This window comes from Mus caroli, chromosome 7, assembly GCF_900094665.2.
Source record: "Mus caroli chromosome 7, CAROLI_EIJ_v1.1, whole genome shotgun sequence".
Lineage (NCBI taxonomy): Eukaryota > Metazoa > Chordata > Mammalia > Rodentia > Muridae > Mus > Mus caroli.
The window spans coordinates 18,807,970-18,829,188 of NC_034576.1; the positions used below are offsets into that span (position 1 = coordinate 18,807,970).

At 56.6% G+C, this 21,219-nt stretch overlaps 3 protein-coding genes across 5 annotated transcripts in view; 2 read left to right on the forward strand and 1 right to left on the reverse strand.

Moving 5' to 3' along the window:
* Positions 1–4,110, forward strand: part of Trappc6a (trafficking protein particle complex 6A) — a 6,231-nt gene extending 2,121 nt beyond the window's left edge. Inside the window, exons 2-7 of one of the 2 annotated variants that reach the window (XR_002378369.2) lie at positions 2,201–2,268; positions 2,422–2,539; positions 3,007–3,090; positions 3,204–3,297; positions 3,604–3,668; positions 3,849–4,110. Coding sequence is in view for 1 of the 2 variants with exons in the window: in XM_021167637.2 (XP_021023296.1) it covers positions 2,201–2,268; positions 2,422–2,539; positions 3,007–3,090; positions 3,204–3,297; positions 3,849–3,880 (396 nt within the window). In the remaining variant the exon portion in view is untranslated. The remainder of the gene's footprint in view (positions 1–2,200; positions 2,269–2,421; positions 2,540–3,006; positions 3,091–3,203; positions 3,298–3,603; positions 3,669–3,848) is intronic. The other variant, XM_021167637.2, reaches the window with a different exon arrangement.
* Positions 4,111–6,267: 2,157 nt separating this feature from the next.
* On the forward strand, positions 6,268–12,824 carry Nkpd1 (NTPase KAP family P-loop domain containing 1). Of its 2 annotated transcripts, XM_021168308.2 has the most exons (4): positions 6,268–6,705; positions 7,664–8,113; positions 9,760–9,891; positions 10,742–12,824. In XM_021168308.2, exons 1-4 carry the CDS (start codon positions 6,615–6,617, stop codon positions 12,544–12,546), a joined length of 2,478 nt encoding a protein of 825 aa, XP_021023967.1. In that variant the 5' UTR covers positions 6,268–6,614; the 3' UTR covers positions 12,547–12,824. The 2 variants fall into 2 exon arrangements, with proteins under 2 accessions (XP_021023967.1, XP_029335066.1); XM_029479206.1 differs by lacking the exon at positions 7,664–8,113.
* A 5,735-nt stretch (positions 12,825–18,559) lies between these two features.
* The window catches only part of Ppp1r37 (protein phosphatase 1 regulatory subunit 37), a 31,124-nt gene continuing 28,464 nt past the window's right edge, over positions 18,560–21,219 (reverse strand). The window contains exons 9-13 of the mRNA XM_021167975.2: positions 20,678–20,819; positions 20,407–20,573; positions 19,545–20,286; positions 19,268–19,354; positions 18,560–19,186 (exon numbers count right to left, since the gene is read on the reverse strand). Coding sequence (XP_021023634.1) covers positions 19,272–19,354; positions 19,545–20,286; positions 20,407–20,573; positions 20,678–20,819 — 1,134 coding nt within the window. The 3' untranslated portion in view covers positions 18,560–19,186; positions 19,268–19,271. The remainder of the gene's footprint in view (positions 19,187–19,267; positions 19,355–19,544; positions 20,287–20,406; positions 20,574–20,677; positions 20,820–21,219) is intronic.

Below are 21,219 nucleotides of genomic sequence, written 5' to 3' on the forward strand. Positions count from 1 at the left end.
TTTATTTATTTATTTATGTTTTTCGAGACAGGGTTTCTCTATGTAGCCCTGGCTGTCCTGGAACTCACTCTGTAGACCAGGCTGGCCTTGAACTCAGAAATCCGCCTGCCTCTACCACCTGGCCCTGATCTTTGCTTTTTATTGTATGTCACATGTCCCAGCTCAGATCACATTTCTCCCAGCATGCTCTCTTTATGTATTGCCTGGTTTTCCCACCCATGATCACGTGACCGGCAGGTCAGCCCTAGAAACAGAGCGACTGGCCACTCTGCTCTGTTTTTAGGGGTCAGTAGGGTCCCTGCTTTGTCTCCTCCAGGAATATAAGAGACTCAAAATATCCAAGAACCTTTGGAGGCTCTGCTGTCCCCATGTCAGTAAGATGTCTGGGGTAGGGGCTTCTTCCTCTGCCCGCCGTCTCTGCCTCTTCCCCCCTACATTCTATTGTCCTCTCACCCCTGACCCTGCCACTCCAGTCCTTTCAGGTCAGCAGATACTTAATTGATCCTTGCCCAGGGACAGGCAGAGGGAGGCCAGTACTGACCTCAGTTGGTGTCTCTGTCACCATCACTGCGAGGAGGTAGTGCCCGTGTGGGGAAGTGAGGGCACTGTATCCAGGTCACAGTCCAGGATGTCCACCCCAGGGAGTGTTGAGTCTGTGGAAGGAGACTTGAGCTTCTGATGACCCTTCAGGCCCCTCTGCTCTCTTGGCTGGTCTGCTGGGCCTGCCCTGTGTCTGCAGCCAGGGGGTCTGAGGGCACCTTCTGTGTCTCTGTCACTGTTGTGTTAAATATTTAATATTAATTGGGGGTTCCAGATAGAAGACACTTTTATATTTATAATAAGCCTTAATCAGCACAAGAGCTGGGCAGAAATCTACCCCCTGGCAGTAGAACTTCTGGGGAACATTGAGACAGCTTGAGCCACAGGGAGTTGGACTTTCCTTGTTTGTCACAGTAGGGAACATAGACACAGGTGATAGAGCTTTGTGATAGAGCTGGTGTAAACTCTGAGGGAAGCAGTGGCCCCCAGGTACCCCAGGCTCGCCCAACGCCAGGCAATTCTAGGTTCTAGAGCCTTGAAACACAGCCACCTCCTTAATGGGGTTCTTTCCCCAGCTAATGGTATCACGTTGGCCAGGGGTCGTCACCTCCTCTGATGGACACAGATGCTGTACAGAGCATCACAATAAGACAAAGTGACTTATGGCTTGAATTTCCCTGAGGATCCCAAGGGACAGTTACTAGGGCTGCCTTCCTTTTGCACACAAAGAAACTAAGACGCAGACATTTAGTCCCACCCCATCTTACTGATGGACTCCCTACATGTGGGAAGTATCAGGGTGTATCTCAACCCAAGCACTCAGAACAGTAGATAACACCAGCACAAAGCGACTGATTCAACAGGGGTTTCCCAGGTGCTGCCCTGTAAGTCATGGTGGGGGGTGGGGGTGTGCCCGCGTGCGTGCGTGCGTGCACATGCATCCTTGTCTGTCTTCTTCACATGATCTACCATCAAAGCCAGCCGTTTCCTCCTCCAACATGCTGGAGGAAGCTACCACAGCTCCCCTCACCATCTTCCTAGGGGAAGCCCCCTCTCTGCCTGTTTGGGAGAGGCCTGGCTCCTCAGTGATATGACTTTAATTGCATTCGTTTATTTTGTAGGGAATGGTCCACAGCATGAATGTGAAGGTCAGGGGCAGCTTGTTGTTGGTGAGACAGGGTTTCTCTGTGTAGCCCTGGCTGTCCTGGAACTCACTCTGTAGACCAGGCTGGCCTCGAACTCAGAAATCTGCCTGCCTCTGCCTCCCGAGTGCTGGGATTAAAGGCGTGCGCCACCATGCCTGGCACTAGGCAGCTTCTTAACCCTTCTGAAGCCTTAGTTGTCATCCACCCCCTCACGCCTCCCCACCCCACCCCCACCGTCCAATCCTCTACCCCCTGCCACTGCCTCCAGGCTGAAGGCAAATGGCATTCCTAGGTGAACTTGGCAGCTGGACCCCAATCTCACAGGGACAGCATGGGGTTGGGGCAGGCAAAAGGGACTGGGCTGAGGGACTCAGCCTTCAACCTGGGCAGGAGAGCAGCACTGCCGCCAGGGATCTGATAGAAGGATATGGAAGCTGAGCTTCCCTGGCCCAGAGAACCGAGCATGGGGAAGAGGCCTGTGTGACCTCCTGAGCCTCCCTTTCTTGGCCTTCCAGGGAAAGAGGAAGAGCCTGTCCGTCCTGGAGGGCCTGGGCTTCCGCGTGGGCCAGGCTCTGGGTGAGAGGTGAGAGCCAGCCCCACCTGCCTTCCTCTGCTGCTTGGGAGGGTGGGCAGAACTGACGTTGGGGTTCCTGCTGACAAGACCTAGGGTGGGGAAGATTTCACGGGCCCACGCATGTACGGTGTGGGCCAGGCTTTGTTCCACATCCTCATGCAGGCTGCCCCGGGAGACACCGGCCTTTAGGGAGGAGTTAGATGCCCTCAAGTTCCTGTGCAGAGATCTGTGGGCGGCCACATTCCAGAAGCACGCCGATGGACTCCGCACCAACCACCAGGTGGGTGTGCGAGCCCGGCTCCGGCACCTGGCTTCCAGCTTAGGGTAACTGGAACTTCCACCAGGGCCCACTGGGGACATAGGAGGCAAGAACCCTAGACTGCCATTACCACCTACCCCTTCTCCTCGGAGCCCCTAAGGGAGGACAGGACCGCAGTGGGTGGCAGGGGTGTTTCTTCAACTTCAGCCTGCCCCTCAGGAGTGACCCCTGCACAGTCAACTAGTGGGCTCAACCAGGCAAGTCCCAGTAGTCCCCACTGAATACCCACCCTGTGCTCATTCCTGCCACCACATCAGGAGCCAGAGATTGGGCCTCTCCCAGCACCCTACCAGGCAGGGACTGCTTCCTAATGCCACATGGCCCACATGCCAATGACAGGGTGTCCCACATGCCCCCAAAGGATTGAATGCTGGGTCTGTGGGTATACTGGGGTCCTTCCCTGCCCTCTGGCTCTTTTCTGTTGCCAGGGGACCTATGTGCTGCAGGACAACAGCTTCCCCCTCCTCGTCACCATGGGCTCGGGGCCACAGTATCTAGAGGAAGCCCCCAAGGTATTGGGTGAGGGACGGGACGTGCCCATCTACCCACCCCTGCTACGCCTCTTGTGGGGCTGGGGCCTGGCCTCCCTCTTCCCACAGTGTTCTGTCCCCCGCCCCCACCCCAGTTCCTGGCCTTCACCTGCGGCCTTCTTTGCGGCGCCCTCCATACATTGGGCTTCCAGAGCCTGGTCACCGCCTCCGTGGCATCCCTGCCCGCCTGTAAGTTACGGGGGGCGGGGTGCTTTGTTTCCCTTAAATGTGGTGTAGGCTTTGGGGCTTCCGCATCCTTGGCCCCTCATCAGTGCTGGGAAGGGGAACCAGATTACCAAACTGTATGTGACATGAAATTTGAGGCCCAGAGACAGGTAACATGAATGGAATCATATGCCCAGCCTGCATCCCTGAGGTACCTCTAAGAGAAGAAGTGGGCATAAGACCCAGTGGGACATCTCATACCCTGGCCAGGTTCCTGACGGCTTGGAACAGTGGACTCAGCACCCGTCTGCTATTATCTTGACCCCATAGGGTACTGCTAGGCTTAGATGACTCCTCCTGCCACTGTGAAGAGCTGGACTCAATGGGCAAGACATGTCAGGAGCTCAGGCTAGCCCTCCTGCCTCTGGGCTCCCCTGTGGTCTGGAATGCGGGCCAGTTGGGTGGGGCGGTACCCCTGCGACCCACTCACAGCTGGGGCCACTTGGGCTGTTGGTGCAGAGTGGGGTGCAGAGAGAGCCCTCTCACGGGTTTCTGTCTTGGCTCTTCTGTTCCAGGTAAGTTCCAGGTGGTGATCCAGAAGTCCTGAGGACCCCAGACGCCAGGCTTGCCCTCCCTAAGCTTAGCCTCGGAATGTGGCACCTGACCCTGCCTCACTGCTCACCTTTGCAGGTCGCATGTGCTTCAGACAAGGGAATGAAAGTGCCGGGAGGGTCCTGGGAGGTGGGGCCATCCCTGAGTTCCAAGTCAGCATGGAGGGACATTAGGGCATCACCCAGATGACATATGTTCAGTAAAGGTTCTTTATGTGCAAACAGACCTGTGCAGTGGCTTATCACACGTTACTCCACACCCACACCCACCCTGTGAGCTCTGGGCACACCTGGCCCAGCTCATGGGCTCTGCCAGCCAACAAGTCTGGGGCTGCCCCCAGCCCAGCAGTTAACACCCTGCCACCTCGTTCTGATTGTATTTGTAGCATCTGGGCTGCCCTTGGGCTTAAGCCTGGATTCTGCTGCCCATTGCTGCATGGGTAAGCATCCAGGCCAAGGGACTGCAAACTGAAGTGGCTGAGAAGTAACAAGGCTGCTGGCTTGTGTGTGTGTTTGCGCACGCGCGCTAAAGTGCTGAATCTAGTCCTCTGAAAGAGCAGTTGACCCTGTTAACTACTAAGCCATTGCTCCAATTCGACGCCCCTAAGCCAAGGCCTCTCAGGGTGGGGCAGATGTATCAGAAGTTAAGAGTGTTTGTTGCTCTTGCTGAGGACCCAGGTTTGAATCCCATCACCCACACGGTGGCTCACAACCACCCATAACTTCAGTTCCAGAGGATCCAATGACGTGTTCTGACCTCACATAAATGCAAGCAAAACCTTCATACACATAAACGGCAGTAAAAAGATCAGGTCTCATTATGTAGCTCAGGTAGCCTGAACTCATAAATGGTCCTCCTGTCTCAAGCCTCCCAAAGTGATGACAGATGTGTGCTGCCAGGCTCAGCTGGGTCCCTGTGGGTAGGGCATCCACCTCTGTAAAGTGTGGTCCAGATGCCGTGTTCCTTAGCCTGCCCCTCCCCAGTTTCTTACAACTAAACTTTGTCCCCCAATTTGCATAGAGACACCCCTCTCAGGACCCAGAGCCTCAGATCTCTGCCCAGCCTTGTGAGCAGGAGCTGGCACCCCACCCCACAGTTCACCTCTAGATACAATTCCTGTCTCCCAGGGGACAGTTCCTAAAGAAGGGGCTTGAAGGACAGCTGGCAGAAAAGAAACTTCACAATGGGAGGAAGGTGGCCAGACCCTGTCAGCAGAAAGGCTTTCCCAACCCCACCCCAGCTGATGCGAGGAAAGGGTTCAACAGGATAGAGTGTCCCTTTGCCCAGCACCACCTATGTCCTATTAGACACAGGGCAGGGCCTCAGAAGTCACCACCTGCTTTCAACTCCCTACTCTGTGTGGTCTGGGGCAAGGAAGGGGCTCTTTGTCTCTGGGCCTCAGTTTTCTCATTTGTGAAGTGGGCACTATCACAGCTCTGTGGGTTGTGATGATAAAGGGGGCTACTGAGTGGTCAGGCTCAGAAGCCCCTCCCTGTATGTGCTGTTGCCTGGGTACCATGTGAGGCACCCACAGCAGCACCTGGTAACTGGGTCAGTTGGTCCTGTATGGAAGGGCCAGCCCCAAGCTGGGCGGACTCATCTGTTTGACAACTTCAAAAAGCAGGTGCCAACCTGGCCTATTCAGCAATGAGGAAGCTGAGGCTCAGAGAGATGAAGTCACTGACCCACAGTCACACAGCTGGGTGACAGAGGAACTCGCAGACCGGGTCTATTTGAGATTCATTCCGCCTCCTTCCAACTAGAAGAGGTGCCCAGAAATCTGGTGTGAGGGTTGCTGTGGACTCTCCACCCCCTCCTGGGTTCATCCTGTCAGGGGCATCCAGTCCTAGAGAGCAGCATCCCGGGCGCCTGCCCAAAGGGCGGGGACACACGGCAGGAGAACCGGCCGAGCGGGCGCCACTGGGCTCCAGCTAGGCCTGCGCGGGGCCACGGGCAGGGAGCTGGGGCCGCGGGGCCACCACCAGGTAGGTACTGAGAGCTCAGGCTGGGATGGACGCGGGGTGGGGGCGGGGATCGGCGGGGGTAGGGGCGTGCGGTGGCAGGTGGGGCCACTGGTCTGGCCCCCCAACCCCAATCACGCAGATTCTCATCGTCCTGGGACAGTATCTTTCCCATCTCAGCTTTGATTCATTCTCTGAGCCTGTAGCACACACACGCTGCCCCCCAGAGGCTGCCTGTGACTCCGCAGAAGGCCACCGTTCCCCAGACCTCCCTTCTTTCCATCTCCCTGTTTAGCACCCCCATGTTTGTTTGTTTGTTTATGCTTTTGCTTTGTGAGGGACGGTCTCACTGTGTAGCTCTTTCTAGCCTCAAACTCAGAGGTCTCCCTCCCTCTGTCTCCTGAGTGCTGGGATTAAAGACATGTGCCACCATGTTGGACAGTTTCTAACTCTTAGACTTCAGTCTAGCTTGGTGGCTTCCAGATCAGGCTGCATCTGCATCCTCTAGCCCTCCCCCACAACTTCTGCACTCCCCGCCTGGCCCCACAGTAACCCCCAGCCATCTGGCCATTGTCTTTTATATGACCATGCTACTTCTCACTTCTGTGCTCCAAGTGACCCAAGGAACACCCCACCCCCAAATCTTTACTGTGCCTTTTGCCTGTCCAAGGTCATGGGGGCCATCTTAGAACTAGGGAGCCAGGGGCCCCACCAAGCTGAACACTGACCCTTCCATGTAGGACCGGGCCACTGAAGTCACGGCCCGCCATGCAGAAGAACTACAATGTGCACTTCACCAAGAACGCCCGGACCCCCAATGAACGCTACTTTTTGGATCCCGAGTTGGGGCACCAAAAAGGTAAGGATTCATTTTTGAGGGGGTGGGTTGTGTCAGGAGAGGCAGGTAGGGGTGGCTGGGTGCTGAATTTATGCACAAGGGAAGAAACGGGCTCCAGGGAGAAAAGCCACAAGAGCCAATTGTGGCACAATGCCTGGAGTCCCAGCATTTTTCCAGGCTGAGATGGGAAGATTGTTGCAAGTTCCGGGCTAGCCTGGACTACAGAGTGGGACTGGTTTTACTGAAAAGGGTAAGAGGCAAGGTCTCACTCTATAGCCCAGGCTGGCCTTGACCTAGATTCAAACACTCCTCCTGCCCCAGCTTCCCACAAACCTGAGACAACAGGTGTGTACCCCGTGCTTGTCTCCTGTAGAGTCCAAAGGTTGAGTGTTCCCGGGGTGGGAGCAGGGGAATCCTGTCTGCATATCTCCATGCTATAGGAGCCAGCCTCCAGAGGAGCCATATGGTAGGAGAAGGGAGGACAGCAGGGGAGGCCCCCTCTGAGTGTGTATGAGTCGGTGGCTCAGGTTCCCACAATAACCAAGTGAGGAGGGCCCGGTGACTTTCTGTTAAGACTGTCAAAGACTCCTGGGGTCTGGCAGCTCAGGGCCCACCTGCCTTCCTAGCTCTTGGCCCGTCCCTCCTTCCTCCATGGTTACCACGCTGGCCACTTCTAGCTAGCCAGGCCCTCAACCATCCTCACCCTGAGACTGTAGTGGGGACCCCCGTGGAATATAGGATGCCAAGATGCACAGATATCCAGTGGTGTCCTCTCTCTGTCCTCCCTGAAAAACACAAACCCTGTGTGTTCTGCCCCTGCCCTTCCCTTGGGTCCTTTGAGCCCCTCTCTCTTCTGGGGCCTCTGGGGCTCCCATGGATGCTCCAATCCAGCCTCACCAAACAGCACAACCTGGCTCAAGCCAGCGTCCCCCGGGGGACTGGGACTCAGTCCCAGTCACCTCCACTTCCTTCCTTCTAGGATGCTGCCGTCAGTGGTACCAGGACCCAGTGGCCACTCACACCCATGGGCCCTATCAGCTGTCCCCCCAGGCTCACTGGCAGCAGACCTACCATAGCCACCGAGGTGGCAGCGGCTGTCGCCGGTGTCCCCAGCCCCTCATTCCACAGCGACAGCGGCGGCAGCAGCAGCAGCGACAACCCCCACCCCTACCTCCCAGTCCTCTGCGGCAGCGGCTTGGTCCAGTTCGCGGGGCCCAGAAGGGGTCACCCGCGATCGCCGCTGCCCGCATGGAACCAGCCAACGCCCCCCAGCCTGTCACCTCCTCACCCACCGCAGTATCAGCCACGGCCAGCAGCGGCCCAGCCCTGCCCTCTGCAGCCGGCGCCCTCCTGGAGCCCAGCGAGCCCACCGAGGCGCGGCCACTGCCTGCACCCGCAGCCTGCGGCTCCTTCACCTCCTACGGCGCCGGTGCTCAGCTGAGGCCTTCCTTCTGGGGCTGCGTCCTTATCTGCCTTGCTTCTGCCTGGGCCTTCCGCTCCCTGGCTGGCACTTTGGGCCTGTCCTCATTCCACACGCACTCTGGTCCCTGTCAGGAGGGTGCTCATCCCAACTCCTGGGTCTCTGCCTCAACTATTGGGGTTCCTGACTTCTGGGCCAGGCCTGTGTTCGGTGCCTCTGCCCCTGCCCCTTGGCTGGTGCCCTGCCGTTGCTATCTCTCTTCTTAGGCCTCCCTCCACTGGCCCACAAGGCCAGGGAGGACAAGGGGCAGGGGGTGATGAGGACCTGTGGCAGCTTGTTGGCCAGCTCTGAAGCTGGGGGCGGAGGGGGGGGGTGACACAGGTCTAGAGTAGAGGTTAAAGAAGAGGCAGGGACTGACTGGGTGGGGAGGAGAGAGCACTCAGGGATGAGGGGGATGTGGTCACCTGATACAGCACACCATTGGAAGAGAGCTCAGTGAGGGGGTCTCTAGGTGACAACCACACTGAGGCCAAACAAGACAGGCAGGAAAGGGGGTCCCGGACTTGAAATGTGGCTATCATACCAGACCTCATTAGGGTACAACCCAGATGGCTGGGTCATATTAGGCACAGCCAAGAAGAGACAAGCATAGGCTTGGGGTGTTCCTCAGAGAAGGGGGTCAGGAGTCTATCAGGAGGAGGGAGGGGCTAGCAGCCTGACCAGGCTTGGGAGTGGTAGTGACAGGTAAGGACACAGCTGCAACAGGTAATTCGTGAGGACTCACAGCATGGCGCCTGGGGCTGGGATGCCCGTTTCATACTCAGAAAAAGAGAGGCTTAGCGAAGTGAGAGCACCCATTGATTAGGCATGGCCGGGGACGAGGCCTGTCCAGGCAGGTCACTGTCACCTCAGCTCACCTTATCCCAGGTTTCCTTCTAGCTCTGTCACCAGCCACTGTCCCATCCCGCAGCCCACTACACCCCATAAGGCTGATTCAGCTTCCACGGTTGGGCCCCACCTTTTAGACGCCCTGATTCTAGATCCAAGATGCAATTCTCAGGGGACAGGGTGCCCCCCCCTGCAGAGGGGACATTATGGTGCTTGTGTCTGAGGTCCTTTGGAGGAGGAACTTTTTCCTAAGTGGCCATCGGATACAGGGACATTGACCAGTGTCCATGACTCTGTTTCCATGATTCCTAGTGTCTTGTCACAAGAAGAGGCAAGAGGCTCACAGGCCTCAGTTCCTAAATCCCTGTGAGGAACAGAGCAGACATGGGGAGTGAGGGCAGGGAGGGGGCTTTTGAGGGTGTGAGGGTGTCTTGGCAGCTGAGGGCCTTGTGCCATGAGAAAGGCCCATGGGATTTTCCTAGGAGAAACACAGGCATATACGGGGCTGAGCAGGCTAAGAGATGTAGGACCAAGACAGTCAGATCCCATAAGCCTCTGGGCCGCAGAGCTGGGGACACAGCACAGGGCCAGAGCCTAGAAGGAGCAGAGATGCCCTTCCATGTAGGGGTTTGACCTGGGTCACCTTGGGGATTGAGGGGGAAGGATGCTGGGGCCAGCACAGGGCTGAAGGCATGGAGGACACATGGGAGGAGGAAGGGTGGCACCCAGCCAACCTCAGTGACTCAGTTTCCCTTTCCCACCCTTAGACATCCTGACAGAGGATGATGTCTACTGCAGCTGTCTGGCTAAAACTCTGTGTCACGTGCCCGTGCCTGTGACGGTGGGTTTCTATGCTCCCTTCGGCTGCCGTCTTCACTTGATGTTGGATAAAATCACGAGTGAGTATCCGCATACATTGAGCGTGGGTGGGGGACAGGAAGCAGGGTTTCTGGTCCCTGCCCTGTTTTCCAAGTCATGCCTTTTCCCTGTCACCTCCATCCCCACCAAACCCACTCTGAAGAACCTTCCTGACGTACACACGGGTTCCACATGGCAGCCTTGGCCATGCTCAGTCATGGCTGGAGTTCAGGCCCTGCCCAGAGAGAAAAGGTCAGGAAGTAGAGAAGGATGTTTCTGAGTTCCAGCCATGGGCTAGGTCACAGGGGAGAGGACAGTCCGGCTCACTCATCACGGGACTCACATCCTGTCCCAGAGTACTCACCACCCCATTGTTCAGATACCACCAGCGCCTCCTTGGCATTTGGGGGATCAAGGAATGACCCAGAGAAGGGACACAGTCTGTACTTGCTGCCTTGTCCATTCTCTTCCCACATCTCACCCATTCATTCACATATCCATTCATTCATCTTGTGCCTGAGCATTTCATTCATTCATTCATCCATGTATCCATTCATCATCTCGCACCTGGCATTTCATTCATTTGTTCATGTATCCATCCATACTCTTGTTTACCAGCATTTCATTCATCTGTTCCTCTATCCATCAATATTCTTGTACCGGGTCATTTCATTCATTCCCGGAAATGGCCACAACTTAAGGTCCTGTCTTTCTTGTTACATCCACGCTGCCTCACCCTCTTGCCTGGTCCTGGCTCTTTCTACCTCCCTCCCATCCTTTCTCGGGGAGGTCCCTACTTCTGTCCTAGACCTCCAGGTCTCTTCCTTCCACCTATGTACACCACCAGCCTCTCCCCGCGTCTCCACTGACGCCTTGCCTTCTCTCCCCCAGCGCTGATGCAGCAGGAGGCCGCGCAGCGGGAGAGCGAGGAGCTGCAGCGCGTGCAGTGGCAGCCACGTCGCGTGCGCGGCTGGGGCGTCCCGAAGCTGCTGTGGTTCCTGGTGTTTCTGCAGCCGGTGATCACGGAGCTGCACCTGCGGCGCAGGAATGTGCGCTTCCTGTTCATCCGCTTCAGCGCCTGGCAGTACGCGGGCACCGACAAGCTGTGGGCCGGGCTGGTGACCACGCTGTGCGAGGGCATCCGCCACCACTACGGCGCGCTGCCCTTTAGCGTGTACTCGGTGCTGGGCAACAAGCCCTGTGGCCCGCGCGATGGCCTCTGCCAACGTGAGTGGCACTGCCGACGTCGCGTGTGCCTGGCGCTGCTGGCGCTGCTGGCCGCGCTGTGCCTGGGTGTGGGGCTGCTGTACCTGTCGCTGGGAGGCCACGCGCCGGGTCACGGAGAGCGTGGCGTGCTCAAAGCACTGGGCGGCGCGGCCACCACGCTGTCCGGCTCAGGGCTGCTCATGGCCGTGTACTCCGTGGGCAAGCATCTGTTCGTGAGCCAGCGCAAGAAGATCGAGCGCCTGGTGTCGCGTGAGAAGTTCGGCAGCCAGTTGGGCTTCATGTGCGAGGTGAAGAAGGAGGTGGAACTGCTCACGGATTTCCTGTGCTTCCTGGAGATCTACCAGCGACGCCGGCTACGTGTGGTCCTCGAGGTCACTGGGTTGGACACGTGCTACCCGGAGCGCGTGGTGGGCGTGCTAAACGCCATCAACACTCTGCTGTCCGACAGCCACGCTCCCTTCATCTTCATCCTGGTGGTGGACCCCAGCATTCTGGCCGCGTGCCTGGAGAGCGCGGGTAACATGAAGGGCACAGCGGACAACGGCTACCTGTTCCTCAACCGCACAGTCACGCTACCCTTCTCCGTGCCGGTCATGGGCCGTCGCACCAAGTTGCAGTTCCTGCATGATGCGGTGCGTAGCCGGGACGATCTGCTGTTCCGGGAATTGACGATCAAACTACAGCCGCAGAGCCCCGGGAACTTGGGCGCAGGCGAGGGTACTCAGCTGCTGGCGGTGGAGACGCAGGAGGACGCCGAGCGCACACAGGGCCGCGTGGATGCGGAGGCCGCGCGGCGCATCCAGGAGGCGCTGTGCTGCCTGCATGACGAGGGTGACTGCCTGTATGAGTACGTGCCCGACAACGTGGTGTCCATGCGGCGCATCGTCAACACGGTGCCCATCACCGTGCGCCTGTTGCAGCAGCAGCAGCATCAACAGCCCGACCGCGTGGGACCCACACCGCGCCACGCGGTGGCCTGGGTCGTCCTCGCTAACCAGTGGCCTTGTCGCCTCAGCTGGGTGCTGCAATGCCTGGAGGACCGGCAGCAGGCAGGGGGCGCGCCAGAGGGGCGCGCGCTTCTCTGGGACGTCTTCTGTGACAACAGTCGCGAGCTGCACACCATGACCAAGGCCTTGCAGAACGTATTGGACCTGGATGGCGACCCCGAGCTTTTTGAGCGCTTTCTAGGCACTGATTTCCCCTTCACCGTGGCCGAGGCGCAGAGTTTGCTGCGCTGCACAGTCAACCTGGACCATTCCATCCGCCGCCGCATGGGCCTCATTAGGGCCGTCAGCGCGCTCAAGCCGCCCAGCCCACCCAAGTCCCCATCCCAGGACGGTCCGCAAGCCAGTTCCAGAGCCATTATCGCCGCAGGCACGTCCCATGCGGGCCAAGGATCAGGACACAGTAAAGAGGCACATCAGACCCGGGACCGGACCCATGGGGGCAAGCCAAGGCCGATGGCCTAAGTCCTTAAATTTCAGGAGTGTAGAGGCTGCTTGGGTGTGGGATGGAGAACACCAGCCACGGGAGACAGCAACATCCCTCCTGACCTAATGAGGGTGTGAGGGCAAGAGGGGCTCAAGACCAATGGGGTATGGGATGGCCATACACCCTGATGACTTTGGAAGCCAAGGGACAGCAGGTACTACTAGCTTCCTGGAGTAGGCAGCTTCTACACCAGTGTCTGAGTGAGCGGAGGAGTCAGTGAGGAACACAGAGTCAAAGAAGCAATAAAGGAAGCTGTGGAAAGCCAGGGCTGTCTTTCATGTCCTGGATTTCTGGCTAGGTGAGAATGCCATCTGACCCACCTACTTCCTCCTCAGGGAGCCAGGCCTTTGGACTGCATCCTGGCAGCTGAAGTTGGCATCCCAGGTGGTAGGAGGCTTGCGGGGGTGGTGGGTGAGGCTGCGGGGGCAGGGATGATGAAGGGCAGACGCCAAGTTGACTCAGGCAAAGGGGAGCACCCAGGCCCCAGGGGATCCCAGGCCTTTGTCCCCACACCCTAGCCTGCCCTCTGTGGGCAAGGCATGAACTGGCACTTCCCAGGGTGGTGCTTGTGACCTCACCAGGTGGCTCCATCCCGAGTGGCACTGCCTTCCCCGGAAGGGCAGGTAACTGTCCAAGAGGAACTGTGAGGCACTTGTTTTACAAGTCACTCCTGGGCCACTGGCTGGACCTGGTTAGCATCTGTGAAGACACATCACCAGCAGGGAAGTTGAGGAACAGAAATTGGGAAATGAGGGGAATGTGGAGTCAGAGCAAAGCCAGGCAGGAGAATGTGAACTGTGTGTGGCTGGGCTGGGCTCTTCCCTGCCCAGAGACCAAGGATGAGTGTCCCTCCTGTGGGTGGCTCCTGAGTCCCCAGTGGCCACACACTCAAACTTATCCAGTGTGGTGGGGAAGGAGCAGCAGGGCTAAGCACTGAGTTACAGAGATCCAAGGACCGCACATGGCCACGTCTTGCGCCTTTTGGCCTTTTGTCTCTAGGAGGAGGCAGAGGCAGAGAGGCAGAGAGGCAGGCAGATCTCTGTGGGTTCCATCAAGCCAGCCTGGTTTACTGAGTTCTAAGCTAGCCAGAGCTGCAGCAGTGAGACCCTATCTCGGTCAGCCAATAAAGGCTTTTGCTGCCAAGCCTGACCATCAGAATTAGACCACTAGGACCCACAGAGCAGAAAGAGAACCAATTCCCACAAGTTGTCCTCTGACTTCCACATATGGACACAAACACACACACACATGGACACACACACACATAGAAAAATGCCCCATGTGGTGGTCAGTGAGGGTGGTTCAGAGCACAAGGACCTACCCTTGGATCCCAAAACCCATGTCAGGAGGTCTTGACCGCCTCCACCTGTAATTTCAGATCCAGGGAATTCTATGTCCTCTTTTGACCCTTCTGGACATTGTTCTCTCTCTCTCTCTCTCTCTCTCTCTCTCTCTCTCTCTCTCTCTCTCACACACACACACACACACACACACACACACACACAAACCTATAAAAATAAAATATTCAACAAGATGACAAATGCATAAATGTAAGAATGGGGGGGGGTTCTCCACACCCTGTTAAACTTCCATATTTGGTTTGGGAGTGGGAAGCGTTACTCCAAGACCCAAATGTCTGAAATCTGCCTCAGCACCCACCCACTCACCAGGAACCCAGTCCTCCACCAAGACCTGAAAGGTGGCATCAGGGCTAGGGTCAGATCCTCTGAGGTATGCTGGAGACATGGTCTTGCAGTTAGGCACCTCTGCTGCTTTTGCAGAGAACCTGGCCCAACACATTTCCCACAGGATCTGACAACCTTTCCTGGCCTCGGTGGGCTCCCGCACACACATGGTGGACAAATAAACACACGGGCAAACACTCATACACATAAAGCAATAAATCTTTAAAACTTGGGAGGCAGAGGCAGGATCTCTGTGAGTTCAAGGACAGTCTGTTCTACGTACCAGGTTTCAGAATAACCAGGACTACAGAGAGGCCCTGTGACAGACAGACAGATCCCCCAAACCAAACCCTCCCTGCAGTATTGTGTGGTCTGTGGCCATTGTAGTTTTTTTTTAATTTATTTATTATTATAAATAAGTACACTGCAGCTGTCTTCAGATGCACCAGAAGAGGGCGCGTCAGATCTCATTATGAGTGGTTGTGAGCCCTCATGTGGTTGCCAGGATTTGAACTCAGGACCTTCAGAAGAGCAGTCAGTGCTCTTAACTGCTGAGCCATCTCTCCAGCCCGCCACTGTGTTTATGAGAAGCACATTGTATATATAGTACACAGGGGGGAAGTCTTCCAAATCATCAGGCAGCAGAAGTGGCAGAAACAGGCAACGGTGCCCCCTGACCCCAGGCTGACTGCCTTGCCTGCACCTTGGAGATCTTGGAAAGTTCCAGACTGCCCAGGATGGCAAGCTGCTGCCCACCACCCAAGATCCTGAGCACACAGCGAGCCAGCAGGCGCACTGCACCACAGCTAGCGGGCCTTGATGAGGTTTCTGCAGGTCAAACATCCTTCATGTGGGGGGATATTTTGGGGTGCCAGCCAAGAACCAACATGGTCTTCAACCAGTCCCTCTACACTGCTTCCCTCCCACAGTTCCATAGTCCAGCGAGATGGATCAGTGTGTCTGTGGCCAAGCCTGGCAACTAGGTGTGGTCCCACAGACCCAAGGGTAGAAGGGAAAAACTGACTCCAGCAAGCTGCCACCCAATTCCCACATTTGTGATGTCACATGAATCCCACCCCCACAAAAGTCAATAAGTAAATATAATTTTAAAATCTAAATCAGTAATTTAAGCCCCCCCAAAAGGGTTGGAGATGCCGTTCAGTGGTCAGAGATAGATGCTGCTGATCTGACAACCCAAGCACAACATATGAAGCGCGCATCAATAGAGAGGATTCCCACAAGCTGTCCTTTGAATCCCCCTGCCTCTCTTAGTAAGTATGTCAGCAGGCCTCTTGAGTTTCAGGACAGCCAGGGCCAGGGAGGGAGGGAGGGAGGGAGGGAGGGAGGGAGGGAGGGAGGGGGAGAGAGAGAGACCCTGTCTCAAAAATTGAAAACAAGAAAACAGGAGTAGTAAGTATTTCTTTTTTAACAGCAGTTGGGCAATGGTGGCACACACCTTTGATCCCAGCACTTGAGAGGCAGAGGCAGAGGCAGAGGCAGGTGGATCTGAGTTGGAGGCCATCCTGGTCTACAGAGTGAGTTCCAGGACAGAGAGACACAGAGAAACACTGTGTCAAAAGAACAAAAACAACCACAAAAAATAACAAAATGTTTACAGCAAGGCAAATCATGTTGCTGAAGGGTGAAGACTGACAGGCCCTCATGACTGTCAGGTCCGGCTCATGTGTCACTGTGTGGTCTGATGTCTCTCTACCCCTCTGCCAGGTTCAGGTTGCTTCTTCTCTGAGTTGAGGTGTGTAAGCAGGGTGTAAGGACTTTGTCCCCATATACCACATGGCTTTGTGGGAACTCACACTGGCCAAGGAGCTGGCTGTCGCCAACCAGAAGGAAGTCCAGTGCCATGTGTACCTCTCCTGCCACTGCAATGGGCTGAGTAGACAAGACCCTCTGTCTGCCCCAGGATGGATGCTTGTAGGCCTCAGGGTGACAGCCAGCACATGCTTGCAGAGTTACATGGTGCAGAGAGGCTGCTTCTATGCTGAGCCCCAAAAGTCTGGATAGGGACATTTCCTGTCAGGGTGTTCAGGTCTGTAGGACTCACTTCAGCTTCAAAACCAAACCAATGGGGTCTTGGCAGCACACACCTTTAATCCCAGCACTCAGGAGGGAGGGGCAGGTGCATCTCTTGAGTTCAAGGCCAGTCTAGTCTACAGAGTGAGTTCCAGGACAGCCAGGGCTACACAGAGAAACAGTGTCCCAAAACAAAGACAAGTGGCTTGAGTTTTCAGAGGGAAGAAGTATGTGGCCAAACGATGGTCTCTACCTCCAGCCTGCAGTCCCAAGGCCCTGAAATCCAGTGAGCTCTACAGAGCGGACACATCTGCTCTGAAAGGCCGCACCAACAGTGAGAGGCCATGGGTGGCTGTGGCTGCTGTCAGATACGGTCTCCTGCACAGAGGTTCTGAGAACGAGAAGGAACTTTCCCAGCTTGTGGCTTGTCATTCCAATACTGTTGTCACATGGCCAGCCCTGTGGCTTTGCCTGGAGTTTCTAGGCTCCAGTGAACCTCGTTCCATCCTCGTAACTGGGTCTACAGGTGTATAGGTAGCTATGATGCCTGTGTGTGTACATGCCTGGTTTGGATGTGCTAAGGGTAGAACTGGGGCATGTCTGGTAAGTTACTGTACCACTGAACCCCTCTGGACCCCAGATGCACCTTTACATACTGTCATACTGTTTTGGAGTCATCCTGAGGGATTCATGGTCATGGTGAAGAATACTTCCTGACAGGGTGGCAAGCTGAGCTCCTGGGATTTAGGAACTCAGCCTCTCTCTGAGGTGAACATCTGACCCTGTAGCAGCTGGGAAGGCCTGATTTTTCACGCCATGCTAATAGCTGGTGTAAACAGCCAGCCAGGTTCAGGAGAGGCCCACTCCCACACAGGCTCACAGATGGACATCACCTGGGCCAGAGCTGCTGAGACTTAATGCACTCAACACATTCCCTGTGGTGGCTGGGGACCTCCATCAGGCAGAAGGCTTTCCCTAGAACCCAGGATAGATAGCTCAGCCCTCCCCAGCCTTGCACAGAACAGGCTGGTAGCAGTGTGACCTGGTGGGGCTCCTCCCAAGCCCCTCCCACATGGTCCCCCAGCCATGAAGAAAGGATGCACCTTTGAGCTCAGACAGGATGGCTGCTGGCATCCTGGTTGTCTCCTGGAAACTTAAGGGATGGAATGTGACAGATGGTGAATTCTTTGGCAGTGGATACTGTCTATGGCTTCCCCAAGCCCCACTCCCAAACAATGGCCCAGTGTGGCTTGAGGGAGACAGCTTGGTGGAGGAAAAAAAAACTTGCTGTGCAAGCCTTAAGACCCAAGTCTTAAGGATCTCTCTGCTTCCATGTGAAAGCCAGCCAGTGTAGCTTGGGGTCTGTAATCCCAGGGTTCCTATGAAGAGGAACCCAAGATTCTCCTGAGCTCCGTGTGTGCCACGGCAGGCGTGCACTACATTTACATACTGATTTGTATACCCACACCTATGTGCCTAAAAATTAATTAAGGGGAAAAAACCAAACAAGCAGATGCTTCTGGCAGATACAATGGTGAGGCACAGAGGACTACCAGGTTATGACATCAAAGGACATGGGCACCGCAAGGTGGCAGCCTGCATCCACACAGGAAGGTGGCAGGCAGGCATTTCCTATAGAGGTTCTTCCTATGTTTTTTTTTTTTTGGTTTTGGTTTTTTCGAGACAGGGTTTCTCTGTATAGCCCTGGCTGTCCTGGAGCTCACTTTGTAGACCAGGCTGGCCTCGAACTCAGAAATCCGCCTGCCTCCGCCTCCCGAGTGCTGGGATTAAAGGCGTGTGCCACCATGCCCGGCTCTTCCTATGTTTTTGTTTGTTTGCTTTTTTGTTTTTTTTCTATTGTAGTGCCTGAGACTGACCTTTCCAAGAAGGTAAGCATCCCACTGCTGAACCACACACATCCCACCAAAGCCAGGCACATGCTAGGAGCAGAGCAGGTAGCTCACAGGCCTTGTGCGCACTTTTCCCTTAACAAATGGGGTGAAGAGAGGACAGGCTGGACCTGCTGTCTCAGCCCGGACAGCCTTCACCCTGCACCTTGGGAACCTCCAGGCTGGCTTCGAGGGGGGCAAGAGAGCAAGCAGCCACAGTGTGCTTCTTGAGGTTTGGGTTGATTGGGGAGCAGGGTGGGGTGAGGGGGAGGTGTGTCCAGCCTTCTGGGTTTCTTTTGGGGATCACTGGCACCAAACCCACAGGGGTGCTGTGACCACTCATGCTCTCCCCCTCCCACCTGCCCGGCAGGAAACAGAGGCACTGGTGACCCCAGCTCCGTTTATTAGAAAAGGTGTGAGAGCTGCTCCAACAGGAGTGGCCCAGCCCAGCCCACCCTCACCGTCCACCCTCCCACTGCCCACTGCTGTAGTGCCTGCCAGGGCGCAGCCTCAATAGCCTGGGCAGCAGGGTCCCAGAACTACACTGCTGCTTGCCCAGCTCCCTGATAGATTTTATTGCACTTTAGAAAAAAAGCTCTGTTCCTTCTTGCTGGCCCCACCCCACAGGGGCTGGCAAACTACCACCACGCTCACCAGCTAGGTCCCGAGAGGGGTCAGGAGCCGTTGTACGTCTGCCCCGACTCCTAATCCTCCCAGGACAGGCTGGTCACTGGGCTCTCCAAGACCAGGACAGCCTTGTGGCTGGTGACCCTGGAGAGCTCCTTGCATCTTCTTCCTCCAGTCTGCTGAAGACCCACCCTGGGGAGTGGCAGACACATAAATATGCGCTCAAGTCCAGGAAGCCACTCCCAGCCCTGTGCCCCTAGTGGCTGTAGTGTTGTTGTGGAGAGGCCTGGGATGCTCTGCCTGGTCTCCTGGGAGGGGACTAGGCGGGGAGTCAGCAGACCCTTGGGGATGGCTTCAGCTCATCACAGACGTCCGGAACAAAAGAACTGGGGGAACAGAGGTGGAAGATGGTGACAATAGGGTCCTCAGCTCTTTCTGTCCAGTCCTCACAGCTGGCATCTACTTACAGTGTCACAGTGTGTCCCGCGGGGCCTCCTGACTGGCCTCTAGAAGCAGTTCCTCCAGCTTGCTAACACCCTGGGAGCGGTGCAGTGCTGTAGGCAGTAAGTGACAGCTTCCTTAGAGGCAGGTGGGGACATGGCCTTGTCCCTCCAGACCACACAGTCCCCACCCCTGTGGGAAATCTGGGGCCCAGAGTGGGAACCCATCCCTTTATGGGCCACTCGCAGAGCAGGAGGCTGAAGCCCACCACAGGTAGCTTATCCCCTGCCTCTCACTCCTTACCGTGCTCCAGGCTGCAGCTGCCTCCCTTAGCCTCCAGCCCTGGGGGAGGCTCTGGGGGAAGTGCGAGGGCAAACTCAGGCTTCAGGCCATTGGGCAGTGGCTGCCCTGCCTGAGATGGCTCCAGCTGGAGCTGAGCCTCAGATGACTCTGGGTCCTGGATGTCCATGGTCTGAGATGGTGGAGAGGCAGGCGGGGAGGGAGGAGAGGGTGGAGGAGAGGAGACAAAGGTGGGAGGAACAGGGGGCTCTGGCCTCTCAGGTGGACTCTCCACCCGGGTCACCACAAATACCTTGTGGCCTCGGCCTGGGCTGGAGACAGAAATACGCTGCTCTGTGGGAGAGGAGGGACTGCCTGGGGGGCTCTTGTCACCAGGGCCTAGGGAGTCTGTGGAAGGTATGAGGGCAGGGCAGGAGGCCAAGGAGCTCTGATCGGTGACCCCCTCGTCCCTATGCTGGTTTTGTTGGTGCTCCTCCTCTTCCTCCTGCTCCTCCCTGTCAGAGTCTGAGTCTGAGTCTGAGTCAGGGCCAGGTCCAGGGCGAGGGGCCCCATTCTGAGACCCGATGGCTGGCAGCTCCCCAGACTCTTCCAGGGGCTGCGGTGCAGTGATGGTGATCTCAGGCATGGAGGCTGACAGCTGCAGCTGCTGCTTCTCCTCACGCTCTCGAACCAGCACAAAGTTGCGCTTGCAGCCGTTCTGGATCTCAGCCAGTAGTGCCTTCTGCGTCTCGATGAAGCTCTTCACCTGTGGGACCCAGCCTGGCTAGGGCTCCGTGTGGCCTCTACTCCCTTCTGCCCAGCTGGCCCACTCACCCTCCCACCTGCCCCGCCCACAGCAGCACTGGCACACAGCAAGCACCCTCACCGGCTCCTTCTTGGGTTCTCGGTCCAGGTCCAATCGAAGCAGGGAGTGGTTCACCTTGAGGGCCAAGGACAGCGCCATGAGCCCGCCTGTCTTGATCTCGTTTTCCCGGAGGTCCAGTCTCAGGAGGCGGGGGCTCTCGGCGATGAACTCTGCCACGGCCACCGCGCCTGGGAGGGGGACCGCAGGGGCTGGCCAAGGGCCCCATGCCTGGCCACTGGCCGGCCGCCCTGCCGAGCCCCGCTGGCCCCAGCGCGCCTGGCCCGCATCCTACCCTCGCACGTGAGCTTGGTTGAGGCAAGGCCGAGGCGCAGCACACTGCGGTTGCTGATGAGCCCATTCTTGAGGTTTCGTACACCCTCGTTCCCAATGGGGTTGTGGCCCAGGTTCAGTGTCTCCAGACTCTGTGTGTGTGGCTGCAAGGCACAGGGAAGGTGGGGAAGGGAGCCATGGGTGGAGGAAAAGCCAGAAAGGTATGTCAGGCAAGGAGCTAGAAAAAGGAGCCAGGCACACATCCTTTCTTCTTGCCTGGCACAATCCTACCACAGGCCTGGGAAACAAATTCCTCCTATGCTGAGTGTCCCCTCAAAGCCCACACTGCCCACTTCCCATCAGAGTCCAGGTGGCCCCCAAACCACCGGCTGGCTCTCTGCCCTCACCCAGCCTGTCTTTTAATGGCTTCCAGGACCCTAAAGACAGCCTTCTTCTGGAAGGGGAGCTGGTCAGTAGCACACAAGTGCCCCCTCCTCTGAGAGTATTTATATCTGCTAGAATTACTTTATATGTCATGAGATGATCAAAAGACTAAAGACTTAC